At 37.7% G+C, this 22,740-nt stretch overlaps 1 protein-coding gene across 1 annotated transcript in view; it reads right to left on the bottom strand.

Annotated features, from left to right (window-relative positions):
• MYO16 (myosin XVI) overlaps positions 1-22,740 on the bottom strand; it is a 505,456-nt gene that overhangs the window by 351,018 nt on the left and 131,698 nt on the right. Inside the window, exon 4 of the mRNA XM_082366214.1 lies at positions 16,503-16,646. Coding sequence (XP_082222340.1) covers positions 16,503-16,646 — 144 coding nt within the window. The remainder of the gene's footprint in view (positions 1-16,502; positions 16,647-22,740) is intronic.

The following is a 22,740-nucleotide window of genomic DNA, read 5'->3' as shown; positions in this document are numbered from 1 at the left end:
AGGGAGGGAAAAGAGCCCTTTAGGTTGGACGTATTTCTAGCAGCCCCACAAGAGGAGAACTGTATGTTGGACAATCTCACAGCTGTTACAGCCGTTTTGTCTCGTTTTCCCGGCAAAGTCATCTGATTCCTGCTACCGACCTTATAGTCATATAGATACAACTATCAATGCCTCTCTTGCTTCTGTTGTATTTAGAAATTTAACTTACAGATTTCCACTTCCACTTCTCCTTGGCTGACAGAAAATCCCTAATGGTAACTGGGTTTTCTATGGCACCATTTTGCCTCGGCTTTTTTTAAAATTTACTTTCTCAGGCCAAAAATAAACCATGATCTTACCTTTTACTAGATATGTTGTTTATTCATGTATACATTTCCACCTGACTTATAGTCTTTAAAGTTTTAACCCAAAGTGTTTACTAAAAGTCTTGTATTATTACTGAAAGGGGTATAAGCACTTTTGGCTATCAAATTGTTCCCAAACTAAGTTTCCTTGTGTATTCTAATTCCTAAGGCAGTCAAACTGAATTAAATACAAATATATTTCTTAGTCTTATCACACTTTTCCACATCATTTCTTTCATATGACCTTCTTCATTTTCTCAGTTTCCAGGTAATATATATATAGATTGCTGCATTTCTCTTGGGTCTTAACTTGCCACTGATTTGACAAAGAGTACATAGCAACATGTGCCTACCAAACAAATATCAAAAGTACAGAATAGTAATAAAAACAAGGGCATAATGTGTGCATTTTATGAAACAGTAATTCCTGCTTCATCTACATAAATGCAATTAACTATTCACACTTTAACATAGAATTCTGAAATTCCGTTAGAATATCTGCAAGTTACACAGTTCTCAAAGTAAAAATCTTCAGAAGGCTTAGATGTTACTATTTTTTTTCCACAGACTATAATCATTAAGAGAATATAGCCTACAAAATCTGTCAAAGAGTGGTTTTCATTTGGCAAGTCCTGGCTGAAGATTTCTAAATTAAATTATTTTAAAAATATGGATCTCATAATATCTTCATTGAAAATGATAAAATATCTAAAGTATAAATGACCTAACATCATATTTCTATTAATATTAAAATACCCAAATCTTGCTGTGGTAATAGATAAAATATTGAAAAAGAAATAAGGGTGTCAAGAATCACAAATGGAGACAAAGATATTACACTAAAGCATCACTCAGTAATATATACTGTTCTTGGTCTGATATTTATGAGTTCCCCCCAAATAAGTGAGCAGTTTACACTACAATGGCATAATAAAGTACCTTTCCAATGTGGTTTAAAGATTCAGTGTTTCTTTAAATTTAAATGTGAAAAAATTTCTGATTTTGTGCAGCTTTACCTATTAACAGAGATCACACTCGGCTCCCTGGGACGAGTTCTGAACTGAATAAAGAGCAGTCGCCCACGTCTGACAGTGAGTGAGATGGCGGGGTCTGCTCCCTTAATGGAATCACAGGATGCAAGAGTGAGCTCTGACGATGGAAATGCAAAGACCGGTATTTCTGCATTTGCTCGTGCACGGGGGAATGAGTTGATCCCCTCCTCTTCTCCTTAGCGGGATGGATTGTAAGAAAATCAAACAGCCTCAGAGCTAAGCGGTTCTGATAACAGTGATCTCCCACAGAAGTGGTTCACTACAAGTCATTGGTGGGAAAATATAAACTTACAAACAAGCTCTACCTGGAGGACACACAGCTAGGACAAATGTGCATGGCACACGGGTCAGCAACCTACAGGGAATGAAAATTGAGAAAAATACAATTTGAATGCAAGTCAAGGCATCGAAGCATGGCTATATTAGCAGGACTCAGGGATGTGGCATTTCCCTTGTATTAAATATCTGTGTGTGTTCTGAGGGTGCAGTGCATATGAAAGTAGCACTAAGTTGAATCCTGAAATAATCACACTTTAAAACTAATTGTATCATGAAATCAACCCCAAGTGTGACTTTACCATCTTAGATGACAGATATGTCTGACCTATTTACACCTTCCAACCATCAATAATGTGTTGGAGACTCCTATTATAAATGATTTTCCTGCATTAGGAATGGGATATTCTGTAAACAAAGATCGAAATTTCAAAGCACTGCTGTCATGCTGAATTTATCACAGATATATTGTGGTTGGAAGTGCGTAGGTACTTAATTGATATTGGTTTAATGTTACACATTTCTCTCAGAATCTTCTTGGCACTAATCACATTAAAATCCTTTTATTTAATGGGCCACGTTAAAATACACAATTTTTTCCCAATAGGTAGAACTCACTTTTTAAATTACAAGTTACTAGGAACTTTTGAAGTTAATATTAAAAGTTAATTTTATTCTTATATGTATAGTAATCACTGTTTCAGAAATTTCCAAGAATCTCTAAGGCACCTGTTAGGGCATCCTATTTTAATATTCTCATTGTAATTTAAAGCATAAATAAGCAAAGGGCTATATAAATTTTAGTATACCCTTGCAAGTTGTCATATTATGCCATCACATGTATTTATTGGGTTGCGAAATAATACAGATATGATGATATTGGTTTTATAAAAATACCTACAGTATATCTATATACAGTTATAAGTACAAATATCCATATATATATAAGTGATCATATGAATATATTATTATTTTCTGTAAAACAGGATCATATTATCTGTCTGTTTTATGACCATCTGCCAGACGTGTTCCATTGCTCACGGCCATCGTCACTCCAGCCGAAACTTCCACCTCCCCCGACCTAAGCTACAATAATAACCTCACATCGCTAACAGAATCCGCTAGGGCCCTCCAATTCTTTCTCTCCTGCCCATAAAGGGAGATCATTTCCACATGACAATCTGGCCACGTGCCACGGATTCTCACTTAAAACTCATCAACACATACAGACCTAGGACATCATCAAAATGTTACCACCGATTTTTCTCTGACCAGTGGGCTAATGAGTGACTTCTTTTTTTTCTGTATTTTCCAATGCTTGTAAAACAAACATGAATTATTTATGTAATCAGAAAAAGAAAACATCTTACTAAAAAGACATTCAGAAGTCAAACTAAATGCTTTATAATATTAATGTAAATTATTAGATTTTTTAAATTATCTTAATTAAAATATAGATTAAAAATATTATTTATCATGAAAAACACTTGAAAAGAGGGAGTACAATTTACCAAAAAATGGGAGCATAAATAATCAAACAGAGTAAACCTACAAAAGTTTTCCTTAGACCTTGAGCACAGATGGTGGGCTGTATTTCCCAGACTTAATAAACCCATGTTGCTATTAGATGTACAAAATGTATGTATTTTTCTGTTCTTCAAAGAATTTTATGTAAAGTTATAGAAATGCCATGAGGCACACATTTTTCAGTTTACACTTTTGTATTTAAAGAGTAAGTATTTCTTCTATCGTACACTAGTCAGAAAAGAAAAAAATCTTAATCATCAACAGTGGAAGTTTCTGAAAAGGCTGACTAGTGACAACAGTATGTTACAAAAAGTCAAGTTAACATGTATGATATGTGCAAATGCAGGTCTTTCATATTCTTGTATAAACAATGCATATTGTGTAAAAGATGCAATCAGAGAACGCTGGGAGCAGCAAAAATCATGCTCGAAACCAGACAAACTTCATTTTCAGGGACTGTGAATCTAGTATTAAGTTTTGTGCCATAATCACAGCCATGGTTGATTAAATTCCTGCACGTTTAATCTATCTTTACAGAACAGACCATTTTAAATTTTTATCCAGTATTGATACTGAATACCCTGATGTGTCATTAACCATGGGCTACTTCACTTAGTAACTTAAGGAAATACATGTTGACAGTCATGATAAAAGTGCCAAAAATAAAGTTAAAAGAGAGAATTGAGCAATACTGAATTGAAAAATCCAGGCATTCTTCAAAAATAACTTCTAATTAATTTACGTGATGGTCCACTGCCACTGCAGGAGGAACTGTGGTCCGAACCATGAAAAAAGTTCCCACTTTTTTTGAGTTTATTTGTAATGAAGTACTTAGCGAAGTCACATAACTAGTGAGAGAACTAGTCAGGGCTTATACTTGAGGTTCTGACGCTCAAATCTTTGCCATGATGCTTTACGCCTACGTTAAGACCAAGGAACCATTCTTTGTACTTCTTTCTTCCACTTTAAGCCTTTAAAATTCTTGGTATATTTATACCTATGTTTGTGACCACCATGGTCAAAGCCTTTACTAGTAGTTTTGTCCACACTCAAAAACAGTGTTCAGTGTGTCAGTGCAGCTTTCCATCAGACAGAGCTATTTACATCAACAACCTATCAGGAATTTATTCTTTCTGATTGACTAGGTCCAGCTTGTAAATACTTGTTTCCTTCCCTAAGAAAGTTCTTAGATATTTTCTTTACCTCTTCTTTATGCTACACCAGGGAAGGATGTGACAGCACAGTTCTAACAGGACACATTGACTTTCACAAGAAATCCTTGTTGATATTTTCACTTAAGATTATTTATAATATAAATACAATTACTGTCCAAGAAGGTGATGTGATGTCTGTAACACCAATACACAGACTTCATCAACTACATAAGATCTGCAGCTCTCAAAATACAGCTTCCCTTTTTTGAATATATTTTGTAGTAACCATTCAGGTAGCTAAATTTAAAAGGAGGTGACTCTTATTACCCTTGTGCAAGTTGATGGAGATCCTGATTCTTTCCCAGTGAATTATCACTTTATAGGTTTGTTCTGATGGCCCAAAGAGGACTCATTTTCAGAAATGTAATTTAAGAGTGTAGGCAGGCTACAGTAGCAGACTGATAGGTTCTACATTGTCTTAGAATTTAAGAAGTTAATGAATTTCCAGGATCCTGCTTTTCATTGATATCTACTTCAAAATCCATTTTGCTTCCTTGACCATATATATGAGCTAAAGATATTACAAAGAGTAGATCTCCTGTAGAAGCCTCCTAATATTTTTGGTTAAGGGATGGTTCAATAAAGCCATTCTGGAAAAGAAATAATTCCAAAGTGAAAGACTATTTAACTAATACAAAACATATAACCTTCCAAAAAAGCAGGATTATGTATGATTGTTGCTAAACCTCTTTTATTGTTGATTTATTTGACAGTATTGGTGTACTGTCCCATTTCTTACACCCCTTATATCAACCTTTTTGATGTATTTAACTGCTTGATGTAATTTAGTGTTTTAATGAATTTAATGACTGATGTATTTATTTTAGAACCCAAAATTGAATACTGCTTTACAAAATTATTTTCCTCTACAAATTCAAATATTTTTTTCAAATAAAATGGAACTCTCAACCTCAGATCAAGCTTCAACAGCATACGCTCTCTTAAATGTCACTGAGCAGTGAGCTAATGAAATCTCTTTTACGATTCCTGCTGGTTCAGAATGGCTGTAACATTTGCACTTATAAAGTTCCCACAGGAACTTTAACATCCCTGTCTTTATCACTACTTCATGAAATTAAGTCTACCCTTTGTAAGAATTTGTCCACCCTACTAACAAATAGATATCATCCTATGTGATAAATAGTTTTGTGGGGACCTTTTATAGGAAAACTTGGTGTGGCATTTTTTTCAGGAAAAGAAAAAACAGGGGCTTCCCTGGTGGTGCAGTGGTTGAGAGTCTGCCTGCTAATGCAGGGGTCACGGGTTCGAGCCCTGGTCTGGGAAGATCCCACATGCCACGGAGCAACTGGGCCTGTGAGCCACAATTACTGAGCCTGCGCGTCTGGAGCCTGTGCTCCGCAACAAGAGAGGCCGCGATAGTGAGAGGCCCGCACACCGCGATGAAGAGTGGCCCCCCGCTTGCCGCAACTAGAGAAAGCCCTAGCACAGAAACGAAGACCCAACATAGCAATCAATCAATCAATCAATCAATCAATCTTTAAAAAAAAAAAAAAAAAAGGAAAAGGTGACTTGTCAATCATAGTTTATAAAGGACCTATAGGAATAAAGTTAAAAAAAAAAAAAAAAAAACATTATGCCTCCTGTGACTTCTGACCCAGCACCAAATCTTAGCTCTGACTGGCTGGATTCACCTGTCTCCCGGATTCTGAGGTTGACAGAATTTTCCCTGAAACTTCAGCTCTCTGATGGGTCCAAGAAAAGTTACTGATTTTCAATTGGTTCAACTTTTTTCTTATTGCAAGCACAGCAGTCTGAGCATGTCTGAGCTGAAACCAGAAATCCTCCACATGCGTTTTTCGAATGACACTTTATTGCTTGTTTTCTGAAATCTACTTTTATGGTGTTAATCACTGTGAATAAGGAGTAAGCATTTTCACCATAGATAGGATGAATTTTTACCGTCGATTTTAGTGATGGGAAAGTTTAGGTAGCAATAGGTTTAAAAAAACACGACTTAAGAACAACAACAACAAAAAAAGGTGGACTGATAGAAAGTAGAATGGTGGTTACCAGGGGCTGGAGGGCGGGGAAGATGGGAGATGCTGCTGAAAGGGTACCAACTTTGACTCATAAGATGGGTAAGTTCTAGGGATCTAATGTACAGCATGGTGACTACAGTTCATAATATTGTATTATACACCTGAATTTTGCTAAGACAGTAGATCTTAAGCATTCCCACTACAAAAAAAAATTAGTATTAACTCTGTGAGGTGATGGAGGTGTTAATTTACCTGATTGCTGTAATCATTTAACAAAACATACCAAATCATCACGTTGTAAAATATATACAGTTTTATTTATCAATTACACCTCAATAAAGCTGAAAAAAAGAAAAAAAAAACCCTCTTAATGTTCAATGGTCACTAACAGGGCTTAGGAGCCCGAGTAGCTTCCTTCAAATTCTTACTCCGATTAGCCCCAAAAATATAACTTTGGGTAAAAAATTGGACGTTTACCCCATTTCCTTTCTTGACAAACTTGCCTTTAGACCTAGTGAGATACATTAAGTAGGATAAACCATGAAATGTGTCCACTGACCTCATCACAAAGATGTCAAAGTGTTCTCGGCAAAGGGCCATTTTGAGGGGCCTGAGTGAAGAGAGACCAGACTGTCTGGATGGGGTGACAGGGGCCATAAATTGGGGTCAGAAAAAGCATACTGTCCTTCAGAGAAGTTTGACTATGAACATGAGAGGACAACAGGGTGACAATCCGAGAACAGAAGTTTGATCAGGCTTTTTTCTTCTTATTTTTTAACTAATGGAAACCACTAGAACATAACTATGAATTAATTTAAAGGAAAAGGATACAGGAATGACTATGAAAATGAAAGCTCAATAAATGATGAAGGAGAAATCTCTGGAGAAGGGGCAAGTAGCAGAATCTAAAGAGGATGTAGAAGGAGTTAGCTTATAAAGGAGAACAAACACCTCTTTAAGGATGGAAGAAAGCCAGTGAATATATATAGGGAAAAAATCAATAGTTTTTAGTAGGAAGTTGAAGGCATTCAAGCCCGAAGACCTCAATTTTCTCAGAGAAGTTGAAGGCAAGACCAACATCTGAAAAAAAGATTAAATACGGTGTGCATGTCATCATTTACATAAAAAGTTGAGTGATGCCCAGGTGTTCTGCCACAGTTCCTATTGGAAAATCAGACTTACCTTGAACTATTCAGTTTTAGCTCATTTTCTAGGGAGGCATATAACGTTCTGAAATAGCAGGGTACCCTGTGTTCTAATATTTAACAAATCAAAGTGATTGGAAGGGTAATTTAGAACTAAACAATATAAAAAATTTTATACTAGGATTTAACCCGGAAACAGTCTAAGCAATGACTGAGTGAAGTTTTGGAACAATTTAATTTTGATCTATCAACTTGGCCACCTGACACAAAGTGAGCAATATGTGGTTTTGAAACATCATTTGCTATTTCACTTATGGCAGAATTGCTAAGTTCCAGCAGTCAGTCGCCTGCAGCACCCATTAAAATGATCTAGTCCCACTCTGCCCATTAAACACAGAGCATGACACGCTCCATCCAACAGGCAGAGAAATTACTAACATCAGATGTTCAAACACAAAAGGCCAAGGATGAAGAAAACATTCACTGCAATTTCAAGTAATCATTCCTTTGTTATTGAAGTGAAACAATGATAGTATTAATATTACTGAGCCTCACTTAGTAAATGACTATTGATTTGCTAATATCTCCTCCTACACGTTCTGATTTCAGGGAGTGAAAATATCTTAAAAGGTCTCCTGGTAATATGTAATAGTAATAATTCAGCAAGTCACCATTCCCTGTCACCCCTTTAAAAAAATAAAACAATTAAATAACATTTTAGCCTTCAGTTATTTATTAGTCATTTTTTGACATTATGTATAATAGATACCCTTTATAGTAAGGTTTATTAACTGGTTCTAAGACATGTGAAGTATCAAAGCATTTCCTCCCAAAATTTTCAATAAAAAAGAGAAAAACCTGAGATGATTAGTCAGGAACATAGGTAATCATTTTCCCCCAATAGAAGCATCATTCAGTGTTTTAGTCAAATAAATTATTTTCCTTCTAAAATAATTAACACCAATATAGAAATTAATTTGTTTCTTATGGTTCAAAATGCAATGGGCTGTTAAAATGGGCAGATTTGTCACAGCTTTAGAACTGCTAACAGGACAGAGAAGCTTAGCAACTGTGGCCACAACGGAAAATTAAATGTGAAAATTCAGATCTAGCATGCCACAGATAAATGTAACCCTGTAATCCAAAGTCATATCAGTAAATAAGTAAAAATTGAGCAATGCTATTAAGAAACCATTCTCTGCGAAATCACATGGTACAAAATAGCAAAGAAAAGTCTATTGTTCCTCTCTCCGCAGGCAAGTGATTGAGCAGATTTTGATATTTACAAGTATTGATTTAAGGCATAGATGCACTGACACAACATGCCAGAAATATATATGTATATATACACACACACATATGTATACATTTCATATATTACAACCATGTTGAAATAAATAGGAAGTCAAAATTTTAAAAAGACTGGTTTGAGTTAACCACTTCTCAGCCTTTGTGATTTTCTCTTAGATAACAGAAAAGTTTCTTAAAGTCTGAGAAACAGCAAATTACTATAGAATTATTAAAAAAATACTCTAACAAATTTTAAGCTATAGAGCATTGGTGTTCAAATATAGCACTAGTTAGAAAATATTTTAAAAACTGGATAATTTAGAATGAAAAATTTGAAAACTTACATATGTGAGATACTCAAATATTCGATAAAATAAGGTAAGTGGAAATTCTGTGGTCAAATTTTGTTTAATAGAATGTATATTATATAAAATTATATGAATATGTAATTCTACATTACATATAAAAATAATAATGCAGTAAAATATTTTACTGGGAATGAAAACATTTAGATTTGAGATCTTATTCTACTACATAACCTCTATGATATTAGATTTCTTTATGTAAAAATAGGGATAATATATTAAGTGCACTGCCTTTGTCATAGATGTGCTCCACATACTCAGTGAGCTATCTATAAAACTTCTAGGAGGGCTTCCCTGGTGGCGCAGTGGTTGAGAATCTGCCTGCCAATGCAGGGGACATGGGTTCGAGCCCTGGTCTGGGAAGATCCCACATGCCGCGGAGCAACTGGGCCCATGAGCCACAACTACTGAGCCTGCGCGTCTGGAGCCTGTGCTCAGCAACAAGAGAGGCCGCGATAGTGAGAGGCCCGTGCATCGCGATGAAGAGTGGCCCCCGCTCACCGCAACTGGAGAAAGCCCTCGCACAGAAACGAAGACCCAACACAGCCATAAATAAATAAATAAAATTTTAAAAATTAAAAAAAAAACAAACTTCTAGGAAACTGCAAAACCCTGTTCAACTATGTGATGGAAATTGTGAAAATAATAATGGTACTAAAAAGTCTAAATTTTGAAAATATACTGTAGAAATCCATCATTTTCTGAGCCACCCCAATTCCTAAAATACACTGGGTTTAGATGGTTTCTATTTCACAATTAAAATCCTAAAAACTGTCAGTTGTTTAACTTAGTAATAAATGCAGTCAATCCTCATTGCTCATGGATTTTATATTTGTGAACTTGCCTACTTGCCAGAATTAAGTTGTAATCCCAAATCAACACTGATGGTACTTTGCTGGTCAGCCACACATATGCACAGAGTGGTGGAAAATTCTAGCAACCCAAGGTGCACATTCAAAGCTGAGGTCCCACGAGGCCATGCTCTGCCTTCTTGTTCCAGCTCTCATAGTGTAAAAAAAATGGTCTTACTGCAGTCTACTCAGTGCCATTTTTCGCGTGTTTGAGCTTTTTCTTGGTGATTTCACTGTTTCAAGGGGCCCCCAACCGTAGTGCAGAAGTGCTGTCTAGTGTTTCCATGGGCAAGGAGGCTGTGACGAGCCTTAATAGAAAATATGTGCGTTGCATAAGCTTTCTTCAGGCCCGAGTTATAGTGTTACTGCCGTGAGTTCAATGTTTATGAATTGACAACATATATTAAATTAGGTGTCTTTAAACAGAAACACACAAAAAATAAAGTTTGTGCTAAAAATACAGTTGTAAAAAAATAAAGCTGTACAGATCTGTTGATGAGCATGTTGTGAGCAGAGGCACACAGGAACCTAACACTGTAAGTCCCCTAGGAGCCTGGTCTTGTATTCACTAAGTCAGTGTCTGTGATGATTTTACAGAATAGAACCAGCACGAATAATGTATTACAATGTATCATAATATTTCTTAACTTTCCTCCCATAGTCTAAGTACTCAAGTTAGAAAACTGTTTTAACGGGAAATGTATAATATTGCAATAGAAACAATGATCTTATTTGTCCACTTTGGGGACTTGTAGCTCCGTATGATTCTATCATAAGTAATACGGCAGCACATCAGAGTGGTCAGGGTTCAGGTTCTGAAGCTGGCCTTCATGGGATCAAATTTTGCCTCTACCACTATCAACTGGCTTTCAGCATGTAGATTAGCCTCACTAAGTTGCCTCACCTATAAAAAGTAAAAGTGGAAAAAGCTAGCACACACATACAGAATTCTGTGAGGACTAAGTGAATTAATAATTATAAAGCACGTCGAAAAACACTCATCATATAGGGAGGGCTGTATAAAAGTTAATTATTAATATCTGCTAGAGTTTTGTAGATCTGGCAAAAGTACTGACAACATTCACAGTAGCTATGTCTACTCCAAAACATGAAACCATTTGTGATTCAATTAAAATAGCAACAATCTAATGCCGTTTAGTATATGATGGTGACGCACACATACATCTCCACTTAACAAAAACTCACAATAAACACTTACCTTGCAAATCAATGAAAATTACTACAGATAATGCTTTCCTGAAGAACTTGAAAAAAATGTGATTCAAATACATTTTTCATTCCTTTTTAAACATAACCCCATACCCCTCGCGCTATTCTAAACACCTTCTCCATTTCAGCAAACACAGATTCCAACCCTGCAGTTCTCAGGCCAACAAAGTGGAAGCCCTCCCTGACTCCTGCTCTTTCTCTCAAGCCCCAAATCCAATCCCACACCAAATACTGACAACTCGACCTTCCAGATACTCCCGCATGTCGGCCACTTCTCACCACCTGCACCGTATCTGGCCCGGACAGTGGGACAGTTTCCCCTTAGAGTTCCCCCTACCCCCTTTGTGTATTTTCAACAGAGCAGCCAGAGTGGATCTTTTTAAATGGATGTCATATCATGTCACCTCTCCACTCAAAAGCCTCCACAGGCCCCCTCATCACCTGGGGTAAAAGTAAATTCTAACGTCCAAGCAACGGGCTTGATGAGCTCCTGTCGCCTCTCTGACTTCTCGTCCCGCCCTGCCCGTGTCCACTCCACGAGAGAGCTGCCTGGGTTTCCTTTGCTCTTCTTCTAACACAAGCCACTGCCCCACAGCTTGCCCTCACCCGTTGCCTCTGTCCAGCCCACGAGGCTCACAGCTCAAATGTCACCTCTCCATCAGGACATCCATTAAGACTCTCTACTCCTCTCTCCTTGCCCCTCCAACATTTTGCTTTAGTTGACACGTTGTATACTTCATCCACTTAGGTGTTTTTTCCTGTTTCTCCCCAGTAGAATGTAAGCTCCAAAGAGGCAGGGATTTGTGCTTCTTTTATTCACTGCTGACCCCCTCAGCGCAGAACAGAAGGCACTCAAATATGTAAGTGCACGGTGTCCCTTACTTATCCATTTGGAAAATGGAAAGAAGACTGGACATGCAGTGCTAAACAACGTACAGTGGCATTTAGTTCTGGAAGTAAAATAAATCTTTCTTTTGAGGTTGTTATCAGGAACATATTTCTATAGTAATTACAATTTTTATGATGATGTATTTCACCCACATTTATTTGAAAGCAAATTATTTCTATGGATGGATGGTGGGCTGGTTATTACATGGTGGTAATGAGGCTACTCAGATTTGCTGAATCCATTAGTCAAGTTTCTCAGTGGTTACACATACATTACTTGCTTTGGTTTGTTTTTGTCATTGTTCTATAACGTAAAATAATGTAAAATGCCTTATTATTCACTGCGTAGCACCCAGAACATAGTAGTCACTCAATAAATATTTGCTGAATGAATGAATGAATGAACAAACAGTAACTTCCTTGATGGCAGGAATTATGTTAAAAATAGTTGGTGATCAATAAATATTAGTTAATGATTAAAGATAGTCATCAGTAAATGAATAACAGCAACGGGCAGATATATAACTTTGCATATGAGATTGGGTTATTCTATGGTGTGAGAAATAGGGCATTGCAGACCATGAAAATGTTAATAACCTGACAATTATAGATTTAATTCTATGTTTATACATGAAGTAAATCCAGTTTCTAGCTCTCAATTCTGCCTGGTAAAGAAAAGCAATATCATCTGACATTGAGATCATGTGTGCTGAAGCAAGCACTTCTAAATACAAGTGTAGAATGAGTAGGATGAAGAATTCTAGAATATGTAAGAAGATGAATGTGGCTATAAGACAGGTTTTTTTTAGATATAACATGAGTTAATAATGGCAATATTAAATTCAGGCTGACTTCCAAAAATTGGCCTGCCAGTCTTTCAGTTATTTGTGTATGTATTCAGCAAGTATTGATATATATACATTGAGTCTCTATAAAGTGCTGCCACTGTTTTAACAAATAGCCATGTACGCACCAGCTAGTTACTTCTGTGACTTGCTGGAAGCTAATAATTTAGTTAATGCCTAACTTAGAGCTCCCTAATGAACACCACTGATATAAGCTAGATAAAGAATTAATGAATATAAATCAAATTGTTCTAGGCAGAAGAGATATTTATTATAAAGGCAACTGGCCATTAATAAAATTGAGTTATTGCCAGGGGAACAAATAGGAGTTACAGAAACTGTGTCACACGAGAACAAAGGGGAAAGTAAATCGTATTTAAACAAGCACAACATACACGATAAGGTGAAAGAAAAAGGAGCTCAGGCAATATGCTGACGATCCTAGCAGCAACTGGGGGGAAATGCCAAAGAATAGGGGAATACAATAAAAGTACAAAAAAAGGAGTGTAGAGAACCCACCTCATCAAAATGGAGCTATCATTGAGTCTGACAATGACATGAGGGTGTCCCCATTCAGGACAATGATTTAGTACTTCTTCAAATTGTTATTTTTCTAAGCATCTGTTTTGGGAAATGGGACTGGTGCCAGTGCTTATTGATTTTCCTTGGAAGACACTGTTTAACCTCAACAGGAACAAGGCACTTGTATATTTCCTCAGTTATGCAAAGAGCCACAAGGAAGACCTAAGTAATTTGCCACTGTATGTCTAACTTATTTCTATAATTATAGTGTACCTTATATATTGACACCCCAGGTACCAGTCCTCATGGGCTGCCCTAATCCCAGCTCTGGTTATAAACATGCTTCATTCCTGCCCTCTGGGTGGTCCAAGTTATTTGCTACTTCTAGTCTATCAGTGGTATTTCTGATACCCATGCTACTCCCAGCAACTGTCCCTATATGCTGAAGGGGAGTCATCTGCAAGTAGTTATAGCTTCTGCACCTTGAAATCACAACCCTGCCATGTACTGAGCCCTTCTCTTGGCTGTCCCTGTGATATTAAATTGTAAGAATCCTATGAGATGCCTAGACCAGGGCTCAGGGCAGACTCCACAAAGAAGGTAGATCCTCTTACTCTGTTCCATCAGAAATAAGAAACAGATATTCTATAATGAAGGAAGGAAATCTTGGTTGGCAGTGAAATTAAGGGCTGACAAACTCTCTGAACTCAAGAAGGCGAAGTCTTCATCCAGCAGTGTACATTGAGGAAATGGAAGAAGGATTTTAAGAATTCAAGCTCAGTCACATGAATATTGGTTCCTGAGAATTGCATGAATGAAATGAAAATAGAAAGTCTAATTTGGCAAAGGTTTGGTGTAACTAATCATAATTACTTAGAGAAAATAAATGGAGACAGGCCTTGAAAAAGTGACTCTCAACTAATATTCTGAATCTCTCAACTAATATTCAGAAAAAAAAATTAAAACATAGGAAAACCACAAAAGCTATGAATCTAACTTTTCTATCTCATTCTCATATAATTATAGCCCAACTTCACCCAAGACATCCAGTGGTTGAACTATCCAAAAAAAAGTTTCAAACAACTACTACAGACCAAGCCATTTCTTAAAAAATCTAGCCTGGTGTTCTATGAGTTCTGAGAATTCCAAAGAGTTCACAGTTGATGATTTCATAGTATCACTCAAAAGACCATATAGTTCCCTTCTGAGATATGTTTTAAATTTTCCTTTAATACTAAGCAAATACTAAGTAGATCTCACTGCCTTTGTGCTGACTTGTTAGTTTAATTCCTCTTAGGCTCAGTTTCTATAAAGTGAAGATTTGTTCTTATAAATGAGTTAAGCACTTTTTCACGTGTTTTCCTGTAGAGTACTAGCTCCCCAAATGATTCTATTTCAAGCTAAATCGTCTTTATTTCCTTTATCTTTCTTTATTTATTTATTATAGCTGCCATCTTCCAGGATTTGAAAGGAACCCATTTCCAGTGATATACACTTCTACTATAAAAACAAAGAAAGTTTACAAATTCTTGAGGGGCAAATTAGACTAAACTAGGCCAAATTAAACCTCTTACAAGATTAAGGAAATCTCCATTCATAGTCTTCATCCTAAACGGCTTCTGCTTAGGATTTTAAAAAGGGGGAAGAAAGCAGTGTAGTGGGATTGTGTTTTTAAAAAAAAGATATGTTCAAGTCCTAAGGCTACTATCTGTGAGTGATCTTCTATGGAAATAAGGTCTTTGCAGATCAAGGTAAGATAAGGTGGTATTGAGTTAAGGTGGACCCTGAACCCTATGACTGGTGCATTTATAAAGAAAAGAGATGGGTATTTGGACACAGAGACACAGGGAAGAGGGTCACGTGATGATGGAGGCGAAGACTGGAGTGATGCACCTGTAACCAAGGACCACCAAGGACTGCAAGGGACCCATAGGAGCTAGAAAGAAACAAGGGAGAATTCTTCCCTGGAGCTGACAGAGGGCATACAGCTTTGCCAACACCTTGATTTCAGATTCCTGGCCTCCAAAATGTGAGAGAATAAAGTTCTCTTGTATTTAGCTATCAAGTATGTGGTAATTTGTTAAGACAGGCAGCATGACCCTGGGGAGAAAGGACAGACTTTGGACAATGACCTTAAGTCCAGAGATATAGTTTGTTTTTTGACCTATGGCAAGTTGCTTAATATCTTTGAGCACCAATTTGTTTGTATGTGAAATTTTGAGGGCTCATGTGAAAAGCCAGGCACATAATAGAAAATCATTAAGGAATTATGCAATTTTTATTAATAAAGGGAAAAAAAGCAAATCATTCATTCTTACTCTTATATTCTAGTATGCTTTCTAAAAAATCCTGCATAATTTCTTAAAATCTTTGTTAGAGATAAACTAATCAGAAAGAATCCCAATTCTAAAATAATTATAGTATGTGTGAGGACCCATGTCAGGGTCTAAGTTATAACTCAAGACAATGACAACAAATAACTCCAGTGATTTTTATACTTAGAGCTTTCACTTTCATGTAAACAAAAGTTGTAGACACTTCTTTGCTAGATTTAAACAAGAGAAGAAGATTCAATATAAGCCACATGGCCTTACTATCATATACCTAGTTTGGCTAAAAATTAGGAGAATGAATTGAAAGACAAAACAACAATTATCAAACCATTTTAGTTAGCACTGACTTGAGAGGTATCAAGGCATATAATTTCCAAAAAAAAGGCAAGAGGAATAGAGCTTGGTGTGACATCTACACAATTTGTTTTATGAACTATGTGGTGACCCACAACCTTAGTCTCTAATTATCTTGTAATTCCAGGCAAATAAGTGATGACATATACACACATTTTTTTTCTCACCTGAAGTATTACATATTGTGAAGTATTATTGGTTAAATATGCAGACTTTTATATGCCATCAAATCTTCAAATGGTAATAAACTGAATTGCTTTACTTACTAATACAAGCAGTAGGACAACATCAGGGTTATCACATGCACAGGCAATGTGCATTGGTGTCCAAAAATCTTCGTCCTGGTGGTTGACATTGGCCCCTCTGTCAATCAGGATCTCTGCAATGAAGACATTATCATACCGGGCACACTGAAAAAAGAAAAAAAGAAATAAAAGAAAGTATACTATGATAACAAACTATGATAGGTTTATTTGGAATAAACCTAATCCAAATTTCCTTTCCATAGGTAGACAACTTCAATGCCAATTTTGGAACTTGGGAGGTGGAGCTAAACTGGGGAAGAATGTATTCATGTTCCCTAACTAACCTACAAGGAAAGAAGTATATGTAAGACTGAAAGGAAAATTGAATCCATGGACAGTGGAAAGAAAAATAGACTAGATATTATAGAAGACAAGATTAGTCATTTGAAGGCAGTAATATAAATTATACAAAATGAAACACAAAGAGAAAAATGACGAAATAAATGAACGGAGCCTCTGTGAGTTGTGGGTAAACTTCAAACTGACTGATAACCCCTCAGACTGACAGCACAGGAAATGGGTACTACAGAGATACATGTATGTTTTTGTTATTATTTAATTACCTTTATAATTAGTAATCAGAAAACAGCCCAATTTTTAAAAGTAGGCAAAAGATTTGAACTTTGTCAATATTTTATAATAACTATAAAGGGAGTATAACCTTTAAAAACTATGCATCACTATACTGCACACCTATAACTTATATAATATTGTACATCAACTATACTTCAACTTAAAAAAAGATACATGAGTTGTGGTTCACAATTATAACACAGTCATTGAAGAATCTCCATATCTTTCTTCATTCTCTGGTACTCTCAAGAACGTACAAAAAGGACAATGCAAAATCATGGTGCACATTCCATATGGAAGAAGATCTGAGGGGTGCCATTTTTGGGACACATGGAAGCACTTGGGGCAATGGCAAACACATGAACTTTGAAGGATTAGTTTCAGTTTTGAACTAAGATATTTGTGTATCTGATGTTCCATGTCATGTGTAGCAATAACAAATGGTCCCTACCATCAGGGCCTGATTATGTGAACCATGACCCCATCATCCACACTCACTGCAGGTTTGGGTACAAAGACTGATAAGGTGAGGACCAGAGAATAAAAGCTAATACACCCATTTTAGAATTTGGGGCCTGGACCCAATTTCTTTTAAGAAATTCATATGCAAGTAATTCCTATTCTTCTCTCTTTTTCGTTTTGATAGCTCCCTGCATAATCAAACCGGATGTGACCTCGTCCTTCTGTGCCTGTCAAGATGTCCTCAACCTGCACGTCAGAAATCCACATTGATGACTCAAAGATACCTAAGGTTTAGCTTTCAGTCTTTTACCGAAACATAGTTAATTAGATACCGTGTTTAAAGTGATACCCGCCCTCTCAAGTGATGTAAGTTTTAGATTCACATTTCAGAGGATCGTGAATAATAATTTGACAGCAATAAGTACCTTCTAATCACACTTGTCTGCAAAGATGATGATGGCTGAATCTTCCTGGTACAATGTTCTTACAGTATTATTGCTATATAGTAAACTTCATTCTCCCTAGAAAGAGTTTTCATCAAGCTAGAAAATCTTCCTCCCAATTCAGGTAGTTTTTCACCATGTTTAGCAATTTCTGGGGACACTTTATGGAACCACAAGAATGGCTGAGGCCCCGCTCTGTCACCCTCAACAGAATTCAGACAACATCAGTTATTTCCACCTGGAGACAAGTCCCCAGCTCCTCCTGTCACCGTCATCTCCTTCTTGAAGTGCCAAGCAGGACTAGCTACATAATTTATGCCAAATGAAAACAGAGGGCCCTTTATTCAAATATTCCTAAGAATTTAAAGATGGCGACAGCAGAGCATGAAAGCAAGCTTGGGCCCTTCTAAGTACAAGGCACACGCCTTGAAGCCTGCCCTGAATTCTGAAGCCCCTTGACCAACCTGCCTCCCAGGCACCTCATGTCCACACACTCTTCCTTCCACTGGACCTCTGGAACAGTCCATTTCAAGTAAACGTTCCTCATCTGGAAATGTCCAGAGAACCTAAGTGGAAATCTATCTCTCTGGAAACACCATCTCTCCTGGAGCCTTCCCCTGTGCAGGTAAAGTTATTCTTTCCTAGGACCCTGAAGAAGCTGGGTTATTGTCTCAGCTTATCATTGATTCTTCTAGAATCACTGCATGTTCACCTTCATGTGCTTCTTTCTAAGATTCACTCTGTCCTTACATACAATGCTCTTCCCCCAACCTGGTCCAAGTCTTCATCAAAGGCTTAGGAACCATGACCACGGTCTTTATTCCACTTTTGAGCACCACCAAACAATGAGGCATCAAGTACCTTGGGTCACCCACCCGATACGAGAGTTTAAAATGTCTTCCTTCCAGTACTCAGGAATCTTCACCTACATTGTACTCTAGTTGCCCATTCCTCATCACCAAGATTAGCTCCACGCTGAAATATTAAATTCTGAAGTCCCAATCTGTGACCAGAATATTCCATTCTGCCTCTTAGGGTACACTTAGAAAACAACACGGCCGATAGCTCTTTCCTCTGAGACGTTCATGGAATTAACCAGGGTTAGAAAGTGACCACTTACACTTTCAACACCAGCTCAGTAGTTCACAATTTCTCTGGCAATGCACCCTTTCACTCATTTTTAAGTTTGTAAACAAAGGCGATATTTCTCAACGTACAAAAACCCACTACAATGTGAATTACTGATTCAGCCCCAAAGACTCTGGAAACTATAGAAACCAAATCACAAACAAAGACAATTTTAAACTTCAAATGTGTTGTCTTTTCCCTCCACCTTATCATAAGGGGTATTTTATGTGTTTTAGTTCTGGTTGGCTAAGGTGCAGCATGTCCTGAACGACCCTGAAATCTACCCTCAGAAAATCAAAAATTCGATATACACTGTGTTCACACACCAAATCCTATGGTTCACAAATGTAAGTTATCTTTTGCCAGTTTTTTTTTTTTAAAACTGGAGTCAGATCTACTGTAACATAAGTTTTCTCGATGATTATCTATTTTCAGTATCTATTTTCCCTCCTGTGTGTTGATTACAAAGCCATTGGGACAGAGGAGACCAGCAAAGAGGTACTAGGCCAACAACCAATTTGATGCAGATTCATTTATTGAGCGGATACCATGTGCCAGGCGTCGTTCTAATATTAAAAACTATGTATTTCTGTACTGCCTGGCAGCTCTGGGGGGAGGAAGCAACAGGACTTACACAGTCAATTTGGATTAGCCAAGTTCCATTTTCTTGTCCTGTGTTTATGGGTTCTTAGTGGTTCAAAAACATTTCTACAATCAGAGAGAGGCAGAGACAGAGAGAAAGAAACAGAGACAGAGAGAGGGGAGAAAGAGAGATACAGAGAGGCAGAGAGGTAGAGATTCATATCAGTAGCAAAATGAATTCAAATCTGTTGCAATTTCCAAAATTTTTGACATCACTCTGGAACTTCCATATGGTCCTGTGCATTCAGTGTCAATCCCGTGGGCTGTCCTCTTCAGCCAGTGCTTGGATCTCTGCGAAGTCACTCCCATTTCTCTGCCACTATATGACACTGAAGGATCATATTCATGACAGTGTCATCTTGAATATACTTCTTATCACTTTTGCTTTTCATGTATCTTCTCTCTGGTAAATATTTATACTCCAGATTACCTTGCCATAGATAAACTATCCAGAATACTCTGCGTTGAAGTACAGTTATTATTTCTACCGGCATTCCAAACAGCACAGCTTCCGGCCAATTGAACCAGACTCTAATTATGGAACAGGTCGTTGCTCAAGAGGTTCAGATGTACCCCTGATGCACATCCTGAAATTTTAAACTCCTAATAACACCGCTGTCCTTTTCAGTGAAGGCAAACTCTGCTCCTTCAGCTGCAGCACTGGTTTGCCTCGCTGTGAATCGCCAAGATTTTATCAGGCAATGCTGTGCTCCAGGCGCTGTGCCTGGCAATGTATACGTAAGGACCGTGACATGGGAATCACCCTTGAGAAACAGACGGTACAGTTCAATGAGATTGAGGGTGTACAGAGCATTCTATAGCGTCACAGCAGAGGGTCCCCAGCTGCCTGGTAAGAACTGGACAATTAAGTACGGGAACACGAGGGTTAAGGGGCAGGGTTTGAGACACTCATAATCCACTGATTAAATACATATCCACTGAGGACCTGCCACATCCCCACCATACGCCAAGCCAGAGGGTTGGTATTATGAACTAGATGTCCTCCCTCATCAACAGCTCACATTCAAGGGGGCAGCCAAAAGAGAGATAAGATGCGGAAGTCCAGTGAGCCATGGAGCCGCCTTAGAGGAGCAGCCCAGAGTAGGAAACAGTCTAAAAAACACTGAGGAGGGATGAAAATAGCCATTCGTGGGATTACCTGAAATCTGGCATGTCTAGAGAGTCAATTAAATGACTGGAACTGTTTGCTCAAGGAAGGCCTTTCTGAGTGGGGGAGTTTCAGACTTCCCTAAGGGAGAACCTTTCAGGATGCGACACTCCAATTCTCCTAGAAAGATCCACACCAGTGGTTTCAATGCTGGTTGATTGAAAATCTAGTTGGAGGGGAGCACAGTCCCAGGAAGTCTGTGCCTAATTGCCTTCACCCTGTAAGAAAGGGTTCTGATTCTTTACAAATAGAATTCCATTGTTGCAGAGATAAAAACAAAACAGAACAACACAAAAATCTCACCAGTAACTTCACTTGGGAATTTTTGTTTTTTATAATTGATGTTGAATGAACCAGTTCCGTGTGATCTATTTACTCAAAATGGAAAAGTCACTCCCTTCAGTTTCTGACGGCCTTCCAAAGATCTCCACAGCTTGCTCTTCCGTTGCTTTTTCACCCCCTAGGTCATGCACATGGGCCATCACAATAAAAATGCACCCACGGTTTGCAGAACAAAGGTATGATTTTCATCCAGGATCCAGCTGGATACTGATCTACATCTTGGACTCAGACTTTCCAGTTATGATGCCATGATTCTCATGGACCAAAGAGATGTGGGATTTTAAAAAGCAAAGCGCAGTCGGGAATTTGACTCTTAAATCACATCCTTGAAAAAACGTAAAGGGGCCATTCATTGCTCACAGCCGATGGCAACTCTACTTCCCGTTCCCAGGACTTCGCAGCATCCTGCAGTCTCACCAGACATCAGAACGGCCCAGCTCTCTTTCTCTCAGTGACATCGTCCTTTCGCTTCCATCTTGCCTCTTCGTTTGCCTCTCTGCTTTCTGTTGCACTGTCCTGTATGGATGTTCTCCCCAATTCCACCACCCCCAGGGAACTCCCCAGGAAAATCCCCTGAAGAGGCATGTTGTCCATCTGGTGGGATTCATTTTTTTGCTAGAAGGTACCCCTGCAGACTTTACCCTTTTTTTCCTGGGAAAGCAAAGGAGTTGCATGATCAACGCCCAGATGCTCTGGCAAGCAGGGCAAAGTATGGATAACTTCCACGTAGGGACTCTTTTTGTTCTTTAATACCTAGGTAGTTTCTAAAGTAAGATATTCCTTTAAACATTGTCTCCAGAGTCCTAATATTCTGCTTCTTTTCATAGCATAATATTTTCTGCTTGATTTTACAGATATGAAGCCATTGAACTGCTGTTGCTGTAGTAAACTGCTAATTATCTCTGCTTCTTACAGCTCCTGAGACTTTAGAGAAACTTAGAAGAAAGCCCAAAGAACAGCCCGATTCAGAGACCCAGATATTCTTGTAAGAATAGAATAGTGATTGAAACTTTTAGAATTTAAGCTTCTAATAAAAACATAGTTCTAAGAAGTATTTTGTATTAATTTGCTTTATTTATTTTCATCTTTTTTTGGCCATGCCACATGGCTCGTGGGATCTTAGTTCCCCGACCAGGGATTGAACCCCGGGCCCACGACAGCGTAATTTCTTTCATTATGTGAAACATACATGCTTATTATTTAAAACATTCAAGCAATATGTAAAAGAGTAAAAAACGAGATCTTGTCTCCTCCCCAACCTGAGTCACTGTTAAAAATTCCTTGTCTATTCTTCAAGATTTTCGCAGCTGTTGAGAAGATTCTCCGCCCTCCCCCCGCCACCATGTCTACCTGTCTTGAGTGTAACATATACACTATTCTCTAATCTGCTTTTGACATTTACCAAATGTCTTGGGCATATTTGCACATCCATTGCAGCTTG

The sequence above is a fragment of the Balaenoptera borealis genome (assembly GCF_965194805.1).
Source record: "Balaenoptera borealis genome assembly, chromosome: 18".
Classification (NCBI taxonomy): domain Eukaryota; kingdom Metazoa; phylum Chordata; class Mammalia; order Artiodactyla; family Balaenopteridae; genus Balaenoptera; species Balaenoptera borealis.
Note: the sequence above shows the minus strand (reverse complement) of the source record. Positions and strands in the feature narration are given on the sequence as shown.